The sequence below is a fragment of the Ursus maritimus genome, unplaced genomic scaffold (genome assembly GCF_017311325.1).
Source record: "Ursus maritimus isolate PB19 unplaced genomic scaffold, ASM1731132v1 scaffold_33, whole genome shotgun sequence".
Classification (NCBI taxonomy): Eukaryota; Metazoa; Chordata; class Mammalia; order Carnivora; family Ursidae; genus Ursus; species Ursus maritimus.
Genome location: NW_024425897.1, coordinates 9,507,629 through 9,522,296, shown reverse-complemented (window position 1 = coordinate 9,522,296; position 14,668 = coordinate 9,507,629). Strand labels below are relative to the sequence as shown.

The 14,668-nt window shown below is 51.8% G+C and overlaps 1 protein-coding gene across 1 annotated transcript; it reads right to left on the bottom strand.

Annotated features, from left to right (window-relative positions):
* Window positions 1–4,279: 4,279 nt before the first annotated feature.
* Window positions 4,280–12,959, bottom strand: NEFH (neurofilament heavy chain). Its single transcript, XM_040619708.1, has 6 exons — window positions 12,077–12,959; window positions 10,071–10,270; window positions 8,953–9,077; window positions 6,471–7,365; window positions 6,228–6,416; window positions 4,280–5,928 (listed from the first exon to the last, which is right to left on the bottom strand). Exons 1-6 carry the CDS (start codon window positions 12,957–12,959, stop codon window positions 5,119–5,121), a joined length of 3,102 nt encoding a protein of 1,033 aa, XP_040475642.1. The 3' UTR covers window positions 4,280–5,118.
* Window positions 12,960–14,668: the final 1,709 nt, after the last annotated feature.

Genomic DNA, 14,668 nt, shown 5'->3' with positions numbered 1-14,668 from the left:
TATAGACCTGAGTATTAATTTAGGATACAGTCCCCAAAGTGGCACACTTTGGTTAGAGTATCTCAGCTTTTAAGCTTCTGATGTATCATTAGATTGATTTCCAGGAAGGTTTTGTCCATTTTCATTACAACCGTTAGTTCCAGAAAATGCAGGTTTCTCTGCATACCCACTAACACTGGGTATTATTGCTGATTTGGATCTTCTGCTACAGACATTTATCATTCTTACTGCCCAGCATCCACTCCTTTTTCTTCTGATAACAGTACCTCTAACTTCCTTTGGGAACCACACCTCCCAAACTCTCAATTTCAGTGTGAGGGGTCTGACATGTTTCCCCAGCTCCAGGCATGAGCAAGTGACCATGGCCTAGCTCATCAGTGTCCTGTGCTATGCCCAGAGAGGAGCACGTGACCTTAACAGCCCAATGAGAACCAATCCCTGGGCTTTACCTGAAATATTGAACAAGAATTCTCTCCCCACCCCAAGTTGGCTCAACTGGTGGCATGTAAGCCTGAAGCTGGGGACCACGGGGAGAGGTCCTGCCTGAGAATGAAGCCCACACAAAAGAAAACAGCCAAGAGGTAGAGAAAGAAGTGGCACCATCTCGAGGAACAGCATTTGAGAATTCCCCCTGGATCTAGCTTTATCTGAAGCAAGTCAGCCTTCTTGAACTCTTGGTTGTATAAGCCGATATATTTATCATTATTAATTCACAGTAGCAATAGTATTTTGCTTAAACTTGTTTGATGCTGTTTTGACTACTTGCAGCAGAAATAATGCTGATGAATATGGGAACCTCCAGTGCATCCCCTCAGGAGCTGCTGGTCAGAATTCTCTGGAACATTGCTGTGGAGTAATCAGTGCTGCCCCCTAAAAAAGTTCTGCCTCTTCTCCCTCTAGCACTTAGTAAGACTGCTCTGATGTTAGATATAACTGTGAATTGCTTTGGGCAGGGCAATGTTGCCCGAAGAGACCTGTATCACTTCCAGGTAGGACTTTTAAGGGCCTGTGGCTGGTTTGTCACATTCTCTCTCCCCTGCCTCAGTGAACTTGGAAGCCTGGATCTAGATGGATCACCTCTTAGCTTGGTTCTTGAGTGACCACTATGAACGGAGACCCCTGCTGACCCCCACTGGATGTGTAGCGTGAGTGAGAAAGATGCTTTCTTTGGGTTAAGCCACTGAGATGTAGTTGTTTATTCTCATAGACAGAACCTAACCTAGCCTTTCTGAAACAATTCCCCTGGGGAAAAAATGAAGGATGTTTTTCATCAACCCAGCTATGTTTGCTGAGCCAACAGCTAGTCAGCAGGAAGGGCACATCCCAAAGCAGTCAGCTCCTTTTCATGTATCGTCTGTATCCCCCAGGCCCTTGACATCTGACAAGCAATTTCTTAGCAAGTTGACTCTATTGGTTTTTCCCAAGGTTTGTTATCCTCCCAGAGGGAGAATTATTTTGTTTGGCAGATGGTTAAAGTTAGTCCTAGTTGGTATCTGGCCAGCTAATCCTGCCTACAGCACTAGGGGCATTTCCACTTAGGGCAAAGAGGAGGAATGGTGGGGCCAGGTCCTTTTGCCCTGCCTGTGCCACTTGGGGTCACCATGAGAATGATACCATGGAGGAAGGCTGGGGCTTTTGGCATTCCAAATACAGCCTCTGGTTTGGGGTGGCCATGTAATATGTCAGGAGGCAGAATGGCAAGGAAAAGAAGAGCCTGGGCTTTGTGGTGAGACAGGTTCAAATTTAAACCCAGCCTCCACGTCTTTCTGGCTCCGGGACTTTGGGCAAAGTCACCTCTCTGAGCCTCAGTTTTCTCGACTGAGACATGCAGGTTCAATAGTGCTCATTTCATTGGGCTGTTGTTAGACTGTGGGTATAAAATGTGTAGGCTAGCACCCAGTCCTTGGAAAGTGCTCGCTACGTGGTGATCGTGATGGTACCAAAGCCGATGACCTGGATTCTAATCTAGACAAGCCCCTTCTTGTCTCCTGTGGACACTGGCTGAGTCAAAGATACTTAAGAGCCCTTGTATTTTGAATGCTTATCATGTCTTCCCTGTGATTTCAAAACCGAGAAAGTATATATATTCTAAATAAGGGTCACTGAAGGCAATTTTTAAAAAATCAGACTCTAAAAAATTAATACCCAGGTAATTCGTATTTTCTCTATAGAACAAATAAGAAAGCAAAACTCTGCTATCAACTTGGCCTTAGGCAGGCTCCTGCCCCTCTCCCCTCAGTTTCCTCATCTGTATAGTAAGGAGATTGGGCTAGAAGCTGCTTTGGGCCCTGTTGGCTTTGACTGTTTGCGATCTGCTTACAATGACACGTAGGGACATCTGCCTCTCTCTGGCCTTCATGTACTTTATCCTCGACTCCAGGTCTTAGGTTCTGATATCTGGTATTTGCTTTGTTTTTAGGCCTATGCAATTTCTTGATGTATCAATTTTTTAAAAAGATTTTATTTATTTGAGAGAGAGAGAGCATGAGCAGGGGGAGAAGCAGAGGAAGAGGGAGATAATCTCTAGCAGACTCCATGCTGAGCACAGAGCCCAACGTATGTCCCATCCCAGGACCCTGAGATCATGTATGACCTGAGCCAAAACCAAGAGTCAGACACTTAAACCAACTGAGCCACCCAGGCACCCACTGATATATCATTTTTTTAAAGACTTTATTTTGAAGTAATTTTATTTTTTTTTATTTTTTTAAGATTTTATTTTTAAATAATCTCTACACCCAACATGGGCCTTGAACTCATAACCCCGAGATCAAGAGTCACGTGCTCCACTAACTGAACCAGCCAGGTTCCCCCACTCCTTTAAGATTTTACATTTTGAAGTAATTTTAAATTTACTGCAAAGTTGCAGAGACAGCACAGTAAGTTCCTGAACACCCTCACCCAATTCCTTGTAATATCCACATCTGTGTAATCATGGTACATTTGTCAGAACAAAGAGAATATTGGTACATTACTTTAACTGAATGACAGACTGTATTTGGAGTTCATTGCTTTTTCCACTAACGTTTTAGGATTCAATGCAGGGTACCACATTGCACTGAGTCATCACGTCTCCTTAGTCTCCTCTAGTCTGATAGTTTCTTGGTCCTTCGATTTATAAATTTTAAGCATTTCCTCCAGACTGGTATGAGAGATGAGTGTTTTTGATCAATTATACACCCTATTTTCCCTTTCCCCATCTTTCCCTTATATTTATCTTACCTTTTTGGTATAATCTGTATTTATTGCTTTTGTGTTTTTTTTTTTTTTTTTTTTTTAAGATTTATTTATTTGAGAGAGAGAGAGAATGGGGGAGGGGAGGAGCAGAGAGAGTCCCAAGCAGATCATTTGGTTTCTAGCATAGTTACCAGCCCCCCTCAGTCACTACATTATTCAGAACCCTTCCAGTTGCATATGACAGAGCCATATCCTAAATGATCTTTGGCAAAATTTTATCAGCTCAAAGAATGGACAATAAGCCATGGAAAGGAACATCAGAATCAAGGACCTGAAATCTACAATGACTCTCTGGGTATCTTATCTCTGTCCATCTCTCTTTCTCACGGACTTTTCCACAAGGCTGGAAAACGGGTGCCTCATAGCTACTGATTCCCTTAGCCACCCACCCCCCACAAAGAGAAAACTGCCAGCCAATCCGGTCCCAAATTTGAAATACCAGGAAGAGTTCTCATTGGCTCACCTAGAGTCGGGTGGCCATTCTTGGACCAATCACCAGTGACCAGTGGGAGAGGGCAATTAGAAAACATGGTGGCTCTGAGAACCACCTGGTTGGGGCAGGGAAAGAAGCAACTCCCAGGAAAAGTGCTAAAAGCAAACACAAAGTTGGAAACTACACAAGAATTTTACACTTAAGACCCCACATAAATCCGTAAGAACACATCTTTCAAAATCATCTCTGGAGAAGTATGTTGGAGTCCAATTAAGTGACTACTGACAGATTGTTCCCAGTGGTGGTGACTGTAGTTTTCACTCCAGGTGAATTAGCAACATATGGCCCCTCATTCAGAAGACTTATCCCTCCTTACAAAACAGTAGATGGTAGAGCTCCATAGACTGTTTACTATCCATAGTACCTCACCCTTTCTCAGGCTTCAAGGTGCATCAGAATCAAGTGGGAGTTGGTAGAGCGTGTACTTTCCCAAGCCCACCCCTCAGATTTTGATTCAATGGTGTAGGGTGGAATCAAGGAATCTGCATTTCTATACGGCTCCCAGGTGATACTAATGTAGGTGATCCGTGGACCACGCCGAGAAACCACGCACCAGGCCACCTACCTACAAAATCATAAAAATAAAGCACCTAGCACATTGCCTGGCGCACGGTTTGTGTCCAGGAGATAGCGCAAGAGAGGCCACGTTAACTGGTCCCATACCTGCACGAGACCTCTGATGCTCACTCAGTCCTCTGTTGTCTTGAGTGCGACATCTAGACTTCCCCTGGCCCTGTCCCCCAGCCTGCCTGGGAGAAGAGAATAAACAACAGCAGAAACATTTTCATTTTAGAAGCACTTGGTTTTATTGCACAGAAGCAATTGAAAGTGGACTCCAGTGGAAAAGTGCGCCCTGGCATAATTCAGTGGCCAGTGCCCAGCCCCACCTGCTCAGCTCTTCCAGGATAGAGAGCTCTGGGCAAAGGCTCGGCCACTCCTTTGGAAAACAGAAGGCATTCAGGAATAGGTTAAGACATCTCAAGCATAATGTGTTTCTAACTGCTCATTCATTATTGCGGTCATCTGTCAATTGCACATACAGGTAATAAATGCACTTATTTGGAAAGGAGGGGGTCAGTTTTTATAGTCAAGTGTTTACATGTGGCATTCGGCATATTATCACATTCAGCTACGTAAGCTATCATAACATAATTGTCCATCGCCTGGGGAGGGTTTGGGGTGTAGGGCCGGGGACTGGGACTACCCTCTCTTGCTAACATATTGCTAATAGAAATTCCTGTTTGGTGAAGGAAGGCCCCATCATCTAAGCAGAGTTTCTTCTTATATAAAGAAAAGGGAGAAAAAATGAAAATTTGTTATGTCGACCCTTGAGCTCCCGGGCCCTCCTGAGTTTCTTTGGCTGTTCTGGATAGTCCTTTCCCCCTGCCTTACTTCTCCCCCTTGGAGGCCTTGTCTTCTGTGGCCTTCTCTGGAGGCCTGCTGTCTTTCTGGTCTGTGCTAGAGGATTTCTCAGCCTTTTCCGTCTTGGCTTTGCCAGGTGTGGTGGCCTCCTTGCTGGGCTCTTCTTTGGGTTTCTCCTCAGGCTTCCTGGCCTCCTTGGCATCTTGTTTCTCGGGTGCTGCCAGTGTCTCTCCCTTCTTTGGCGTTTCGGGCTCCTTCTCTGCTGCTTTGCTGGGTTCTTTGGCCTTGGCATCATCTTGCTCCTTCTTGGCCACCTCAGCCTTCTCTTTGGGTTTGGCCTCTTCCTTCACCTTGGCAGGAGCCTCCTTTTCTGGGGTCACTGCTTTTTTCTTATCTTCAGCCTCTTTCTTGGCTTCAACTTTGGGTTCTTTGGGTTTCTCCACAGCAGGTCCCTTCCTTTCCTGGACCTCAGGTTTTGGAGCCTCCTTTGGCACCTCATCTTTCTTGCTGTCCTTCTCCTCGGTTTTTGGTGTGGCTGGAGCTTTCTCTTCCTCTACCTTCTTTGGGGGCTCTTTCACTTTCACTTCCTGGGGTTTCTCTTCCTCCTTTTTGGGGGACTTTGCCTCTTCCTTCTTTGTCACCTCTTTTGCAGGAGCCTTGGCCTCTTCTTTCACAGGAGATTTGACTTTCTCTGGGGACTTGACCTCCTCCTTGACAGGGCTTTTTGTCTTTTCGGGAGATTTGATGTCTGCAGGGGACCTTACTTCCTCCTTTGCTGGAGTCTTGGCTTCTGGGGACTTCACATCAAGAGTCTTAGCCTTCTCAGGGGACTTAGCCTCTTCCTTTACCGGGGACTTGGCCTTCTCAGGGGACTTGGCCTTCTCAGGGGACTTGGCCTCCTCCTTCACTGGGGACTTGGTCTTCTCTGGAGACTTGGCCTCTTCCTTCACTGGGGACTTGGCCTTCTCAGGGGACTTGGCCTCTTCCTTCACCGGGGACTTGGCCTTCTCAGGGGACTTGGCCGCTTCCTTCACTGGGGACTTGGCCTTCTCTGGGGACTTGGCCTCCTCCTTCACCGGGGACTTGGCCTTCTCTGGGGATTTAACTTAGCCTCTTCCTTCACCGGGGACTTGGCCTTCTCAGGGGACTTGGCCGCTTCCTTCACTGGGGACTTGGCCTTCTCTGGGGACTTGGCCTCCTCCTTCACCGGGGACTTGGCCTTCTCTGGGGATTTAGCCTCTTCTTTCACCGGGGACTTGGCCTTCTCAGGGGACTTGGCCTCTTCCTTCACTGGGGACTTGGCCTTCTCTGGGGATTTGGCCTTCTCTGGGGACTTGGCCTTCCTCTTCCATCCAGCCCAGCCACCTTCACACAGAGCGCACTTCACTGGAGACTTGGCTTTCTCTGGGGACTTGGCCTCCTCCTTCACTGGGGACTTGGCCTTCTCAGGGGACTTGGCCTCTTCCTTCACTGGGGATTTGGCCTTCTCTGGGGACTTGGCCTCCTCCTTCACTGGGGACTTGGCCTTCTCAGGGGACTTGGCCTCCTCCTTCACTGGGGATTTGGCCTTCTCTGGGGATTTGGCTTCTTCCTTCACCGGGGACTTGGCCTTCTCAGGGGACTTGGCCTCTTCCTTCACTGGAGACTTGGCCTTTTCGGGGGACTTGGCCTCCACTGGAGACTTTGCTTCTTCTTTAGCTGGGGACTTGGCCTTCTCTGGGGACTTCACCTCAGTTGGGGATTTTGCTTCTTCTTTCACGGGGGATTTAGCTTTCTCAGGGGACTTCACCTCAGCTGGAGATTTGGCCTCTTCCTTCACTGGGGACTTGGCCTCAGCTGGTGATTTTGCTTCTTCTTTCATGGGGGACTTGGCCTTTTCTGGGGACTTGGCCTCAGGTGGGGACTTAGCTTCTTCCTTCACTGGGGACTTGGCTCCAACTGGTGACTTGGCCTCTTCCTTCCCTGGAGATGCAGCCTCTTCTGCTGGGGGAGACTTTGTTTCTTCTTCTCCCCCTTCTGCTTCCTCCTCCTCACCCTTCTCCTCTTTGGCCTCTTTCTCTTCTTCTTCAGTCACTTCTTCAGTCACTTGGGTCTCCTCTGTCTGTTCCTCCAAAATCACGGTTTCCTTCTCTGACTTTTCTACCACCTTGACCTTCTCTTCGCTTTTGACCTTTATGTGAGTGGATATAGAGGGGATTTTGGGAAGTCCTTCTGGAAGGGAGAAAGGACTGGGGCCAAAGCCAATCCGACATTCTTCACCCTCCAGGAGTTTTCTGCAGAATGGATAATGGAACACATTACTATTATTAACTCAGAGCAGACTGATGAGTTGGGGGTCGTCTTGAGTTATTCTGAAGGTCATGGAATCCAATGATATGGACTTTGGGGGAGGAAGGAATGTGAATGATGGGCAATTTGAGCCTGGAAAAAGTCACTTTAGCAAATCATCCCAGGGACCACCCAGAATCTGTAGCTGAGTGGCGCCGCTCTCGTTTCATGCGGCTAAGGCTACAACTTATAAAACAACTCCCCCACCCCAAAATGGCCCTCAAGAGAAAACACCAGTATTAACAAAAATTACATTAACTATCTCTCAACTAAAACGTTCAAGAGGAAGGTGGGAGCGTGAGCAAACAATTCCACATGTACAAATTTGGCATTAAGAGGTCTTAGAACATTCCACTGGAATTTCAAGGGTCTCTGGTCACCTTATATTCCATCCTTTGAGTTTTAGGAATAGGGTGCGGGCAGCAGTTTCTACTCTTTCCTACTCACCGGGTGTGTGACCTCAGCCAAGCCACTCAAATTCTTCAAGTCTCAGTTTCTTCATTGGCAAAAAGAGGGTCATAAGAGTCCCTACCTCAGAGGGTTGTTTCAATGAGAATGAATAAAAAGGACCTGGCAGTGCCTGACTCGCAGTGGGTGTAGGTGTTACTCCTAGAGACCGGTGCTTTACAAATTTAACAGCACACAAATCCCCCAGGGGTCCGTTTAAAATGCAGATTCTGATTTAGTAGATCTGGGGCGGGGCCTGAGAGTCTGCCTTTCCAACATGCTTGTGGAGGAGCCGACTGTGCTGGTTCACGGACCACGCTCTGAGCAGCAAGACTACAGGCTAGACCCAAGCGCTGGGACGTGAAGGGTCACCTACCAGCAACTGGGACAGATCTTCATGGGGTCAGCCTACTCCTCAGCAAGAAATTGCTAAGCTGGGCTTCTCCTGGCTACTTTTTACTCAGGGCTTTCTCTATGGCCACCCAGCGGTACCCAGACTGGCTCCGGAACCGGATTAGTTCCTCCTCCCCACAACCCTGTGACAGGAGTACTATTATCCTCTCCATTTTATTTCCCCAGGAAACAAAAGCTCAGGGAGCTACAAAAACGCGAAGAGAGTGGTCCCCCTGACAACTCAGGTACCTCCTTTCCCTCCAAAGCAGGCCTCTAGCTGGCTGGATGTGGGGAGGGGCGAGGAACGTTAATCCTCTAAGTCACTGGCAGAATGAAAAGAAGACACTCAAGACTTCTGACTCTCAGAAAGTAGAATGACGGTTGCCAGGGCCCGAGGAAAGGCGGAAAGGAGAGTGGGGAGTAATTCTTTAATGACCCCAGGGTTTCAGTTTGGGAAGATGAAAAAAATTCTAGAGGTAGATGGTGGTGATGGCTGCATAACGCCACTGAACGGTATACTTAAAAATGGTTAAATAGCAAATTTTATATGCCAAACATTTTACCACAATAAAAAAAAAATTGTTTTGTCTCTAAGGCAGGTCGCTTTGCTGGGAATTTGAAACTTAATGCTTAGCTTCTCATAAGAATGCAAGGACTCCCCACCATCCCAAAGGCCCCCTGGCCCACCTCACCTGTAAGCGGCAATCTCAATATCCAGAGCCATCTTGACATTGAGCAGGTCCTGGTACTCTCGGAGCTGGGCTGCCATCTCCCACTTGGTGTTCCTCAGCTCGGTGTCCAGCTGCTGGATGGCTTCCTGGGGAGGAGCGATCACACACACGTCACGGGCCAGCCAGTGCCTGGCCCTCAGCACCAGAGAAGCTGGGGCACACCAGGCAAACCCAAAGTGGCCCCATCTCTCCCGGCTCACTGGGGCCAACACCCACACTGCCAAAGCTGTGGGAGCCTCATTCGTGGACGCGGAAACCATGTGGAGCAAAAACCCTGCTGTGTGCACACGACCTCAGCCTGGCGAATGGTTTGGAATGAAACACACCAGCCGCCGACAATGGTAATCCCTGGTCAGTGGGATGACGGGGGAAGTTTTACAGAGCTCTTAAGCCTGGAAAAAGCTCCGCAGGAACAGAGCCTTGTCTGCACTGGTTCCTGATGTTCCCAAGTGCCTGCCGCACAGTAAGGGCTGAGGACTGGAGCCGTACAGAGAAGCACGCTACATAGCAGTGGAAGCTTCTCCCCTGTCCCCAGGCTCACGGAGCCGCTGCTGAAACTGAACCATTACGGCTGATTTTTATTGACTCCTTTTGGCTTTCTCCATTTCCTAGTTTATCCACAGACAAACACTCCACTACTAACTTGCATAATAAGTTCTTTAAAAAGGTTACTTTTGCCAGCTGTCTTTCATGGAAGGGCTCTGCCGAGGCCTTTCCCAGGCTACCCACGCTCCCAGACACTGGTTATGGTTTACCAAATGCCCACCGTGACCCAGACCCTGCCGAGCAGGCTCACACGCCGCTCATGAAAAGTCTGTCCATCTCTTTAACCTTCACAGCTCTGCAAAGTGGACATTTCCCCCCCCTCCACTGCACTGAAGGAATTCAGATTCCGAGAGGCAGAGAACTTTCCTGGGGCCACACAGCTAGCTAGAAAGACATACTGGTACCCCTTGCATGTCTGACTGACTCCAAGGCCTCTGACTGACACCACAACCTCGCTGAAAGAAGGGCAGTGACTTGTCCAGGATCACCCGACTAGGGAAGGCAGTCTGGCTCTCTGCCCCATCCTTGCCCACCTGGTAGGATGCGATGTCAGCCTGATGACGGTCCTCCAGCTCAGAGCGCTGCCTCTCCAGTGAGTCCTTGGTGCCTTTGAGAGCCTCCAGCTCTGTGGTCCTGGCCTGCAGCTGGCGGCGATACTCTGTTATCTCCTCCTGTGCTGAGCGCATGGCATCTGTGTTCATCTTGGCTGCCTCCGATAGTCGGTCCAGCCTCACTGGGGGAGAAGGGGAGGGCACAGAGTTAGACACACCTGGATTTGGATTCTAGTGTCCAGATCCCAAAGGTGACATGCACGGGTTGAAGACCTACTGAGTGCCAGGTGCCATGTTGGATTCTTAACATACCCTCTCCTTTGTGATAGGCAAATTACTTCTGTCCAAGGCCGGCTAGTGACAAGCAGTAGATTCAAATCTAGTGTCTACCTGGTTCCAAAATCAGACCGTCTCCCCCAATTCAGGGTCTCAAACCCCACAGGACAGAGGAAGCCCCCATTTCCGGTCCTAATACCTGGTTCAGCTCCCCAGCAAGGGCTGACAGTGCTGGGAATTCAGATGTGAAACTTGGCTGGCTGACAGGGCTTAACTCTGAGCTTGTGGCTGAACAAGTTAAAGAGCCTGTGACCTTTGATGGTATGAAGGTGCTATGAGCCACTGAGCCCAAGGTCACTGCAGAGCCTGAGGCCCACGTGCCAGCTTCTCTGTCCCTTCCCCCACCTGGCTGCGCATTCTCTAGCACAGGAGTCCTTGTGTCAATGGCAGCCACACCCTGGCCCCTGTGAGCAATGGGCTGCTGGTGCCCAGAAGACCTTCTAGGACCAGTGGAGGTATGGAGACTAGTCTACATCTCCTGAAAGTGAATATCCTGAATCCCAAGATACTAAAACTCAGGGCCTGAGTCTTGGGAGGATGAGGCAGGGAGAAGGGAAGCCAGCTGGGTGGGCCAGAAGTCCTGGGATGGTTTGTCTTTGTAAAGGGCAAAGCCCAAGAGAGCAGAGACGTTTGCTTTGGGAGGAGTCTTGCTGCAGAGATGGGGGAGGGAAAGGTACGCCCATTGCAAAGGAGAGGAAAAGTAATGGGGAAAACCATGCATCCGAGTCCCAGCTTTCCTGGCTTTCCCTGCTAGTGTTGGCAAAGACATAGAAACCACCAAGGTGGGAGAGGATTCTTACCCATGTGGATTACAGACCTGTTTGAAAATCGCTGGAGCCTCTGCACCCTCTCCCAAGGAAAATGCAAAAGTTTTACACAGTTTCAGGAAGGATCACGTAGCTCCCCCTGAGTAAGTGGCTCAGTTGACCAACCCCCTCCCCTTTCAACCCCCAAAGAAATGAAAACAAGAGAAGGCAAGCGTTGGCCAAGGTCACCCTGCAGCTGCTGGGCAGAGCTTCAGAGCCGCTGCAGCTGCAATCTAGCTGACTCAGAGCAGCACGGAGTTGGGGACCTGAGAAGCTTCCAGCTTCTCAAGGGGAGAGAGGACATTAAGGGGCCACATCAGCCTCATGCACCCATTGGTTGGGGTGATGATATCTCCCGGGGAGAAAAGATGGGAGAATGCCCCACTGGGGAGGAGCCTAATAGAGGTCTGGAGAATGAGGTCCCCTGCAGAGTGCAGGCAAGGGGGGATGAGCCGTGTTGGGCAGGGAAGGCACGTTACTTTGAAGGGCAAAGGGTCCCCAGTGCCTGTAACTAAAAGCTGGCACTGCTTTGGAACTGTAGAAGGAACCTGATGGAAAGGGGCTTCAGAGTGGGGTTATCTAATCTTAGGAGGGGGCAACAGAGGGAACTCAGAGTCGCAGGACAGATATAAGGACCCTGGAGGAGGGCAGCCAAAGGACAACCCCGAATTGCAAGCAAGGGAGAGGGGTGTCTACAGAGACCCAGGGCGAAACTGTTATTTAACGAAGGGGAACGCACTTTGTAGGGGGAAGCTGAACAGCACACCCTCCAGCCCAGCCACCTTCACACAGAGCGCACCCGGCCCGGCCAGGAGGGGGCGCCCCCTCCCCCACGCGCCTACGAACCTCGGAACCACTCCTCCGACTGCAGTGTGCTCTGCACCGCGTGGCCTTCAAGTTGCGCGCGGATCTCGCGCAGCGCCGACGTCACGTCGCACTTCAGGGCGTCGCGCGCCTCGGCCTGCGCCTGCGCCTGCGCGGCACCGCAGCCCTGGATCTGGCCGAGCAGCTCGCCCACCTCCTCCTGGTGGTGACGCCGCAGGTAGCCGCACTCTTCCTGCAGCGCTTGCGCCTTCTTCTGCAGCTCGACGCGCGCAGCCTCAGCCTCCTGCGCAAAGCGCGCAAGTGCGCGCGCCGCCGCCTCTGCCTCCTCCCGCTGCCGGGCCTCGTCGTCTAGGCGCTGGCGCACGTGCGCGATGTCTTCGAGCAGGTGCTCCTGCTCCAGGCGCAGCTGGCCGCGCGCCGCACCCAGGCGCAGTACCGCGCCGCGCATCTCGCGCACCTCTCGCTCGTACAGCTCGCCCATGGCGGCGCGGCCAGCGTGCTGCTGCCGCAGGGCCGCCGCCTCGCCTTCCAGGCTGCGGTTGTGAGCCTCGAGCTGCCGCACCTTGTCGATGTAGCCTGCGAAGCGGTCGTTCAGCACCTGCAGCTGCTCCTTCTCGCTGCGGGCCGCTGCTGCTGCCACCACGCAGCCTTCCGGTCCGTTGCTCAGCGTGTCTAGCGAGTCGGTGCTTGAGGTGGCTCCTGCGCCGCGGAAGCGGCCCGGGGAGGCCGACACGGAGCTCACGGATGTCCGCGCCCAGGAGTGGAAGCCACTGGATGAACCGGCAACAGAGCGAGCTCCGCCCGCGCCGCCCTTGCGGGCCAGCGCGTAGTGCAGGCTGCCGCCTCCATGTAGCGGCGCGAACGGGGCGCCCAGCAGCGCGTCCGCGCCGCTGAAGCTCATCATGGCCGGAGCAGGTGCGGCCGCCGGCGGAGGGGAATACCCAAGGCCAGGACCGGGAGGGCGGCACTGCGGCAGCACCGGGATGCCGGCCTTTTTATAGCAGCTGGCCGGGTCCAGCCCTCGGTGGGGCAGGGGAGGAGGGCCCCGCCCTCTCTGCCTCCTCCCCCGCTGCCCCGGCCCTGGCCGCTCCGCCGCAGTGAGAGGGGCGGGGCAGGGGGACTCAGGAGTGAAGGGGAATCGACGCGGCGTCAGTGGAGCACCCCGTGGTTGGGTTAGGGGGTAGAGGACTCCTGGAGTGGAAGGCGGGGACCCCTGGGTGCGAGTCAGAAGACCCTGCTACTGTGTTCGGAAATAGAGAAGGGGCCGGAAATAGGGAGATGACAAGGAGTCCTGGTGGGAATAGGGGCAGGGTGCCTTTGGGATGGAGCGATGGATGACTCTGTAGTCAGTAGGATGAGGAGACCCCTGAATGAGAGAGGCGCACAAGATTTTCCTGAAAGTTAGAGAGGACCTCAGGATGGGGGTGCAGCGTGTCCGGAGCCAGCCCGGAGTAGGGGAGGGAGTAAAGTAATCCTAAATGGACTAACGGTGGGTGGTACAGAGGGTAGAGATAGAAGACTCCTGATGAAGGTACTCTTTCCCTAAAAGCTAGGAAGCCGCCAGGAGGAAATGCAGCCGGCTGCGGAATAGGGGAAGGGGACTTGGAGTTGGGAAGGGCGGCAAGGCTACCGTGAATTGGGGGTATGGGGTACACCTCAGAGGATGGAGAGAGGGAAGCCAGGATGGGAGACACAGTGGTCTCTGCAGTATAGGAGGAGGGAGAGCCTGCAGCTGGCCCCAGCAAGAAGGGCCCTCAGTGAAGGAGGCAGAGGGTCCCCTGAATAGGTAGGAGGAGCGTGGGCTGCGTGAGGGTCAGAGAACCCAGAGTGGGGTGTTCTGTGGGGACTGGACATGAAGTTGGGGGAACTAGCCCCTGTGTGGGGTGGAGGAAGTGACTGGTGTCCTAGGAATCATTCAGGCTAGGATCTACACTTTGAGGTCATCTCCACAGTTTGCTGGCCAAATGACCTTGGACAAGTAGTGTCCCCCACCCCTGGTTTCCCCATTGTACTAAGAGGGGGCCTTGCCCTGGGATAGGTTGCAGCTAGAGATCCCCGGCAGCTTCTGCTTCGGGGGAGTCTCTGGCTGAACTAGGGAAGGGGAACCCATATACGCGGCAGCCACTTTCCCACAACTAGGAAGTCCTTCTTTCTCCCTCTTCCCTCCTCATTTCCTCCACTTTGACTTGTCATCTCTCCCCCTACCCCCACAACAGAGAAGTGGGTGCAGTGATAGGCATCCCTTCTAACCCCCAGGGACGTGGTGGGATGCTTTCAGGGCACTAAAATCCCTTACCTCCATAATCCCTAAGGGAGGATAGAAAAAGGGGTCCCTGGGATTTGGGGTGCTCTGCAACTGCTGTTATAGGACTTTTTCTTGAGCTTTCATTCTCATGTGAAATGCCTTGGGAGTGGGGGCAGGCTGTGGCTGGTGCTTCAGCACCAAGGACAGGGCCTAATCCTTGCGGAGAGAAAGGGGTTAATCTCTGCCTTTACCTTGGAGGGGGAGAGGAGGGAGGTATGCTTGTGTGCTATGCAGATGGGAACTGAGGAGGAGGCGATGAATGATCCTGCAGGTTTACTCTGGGAGTCGGGGACCCAGCCCCTTGACCT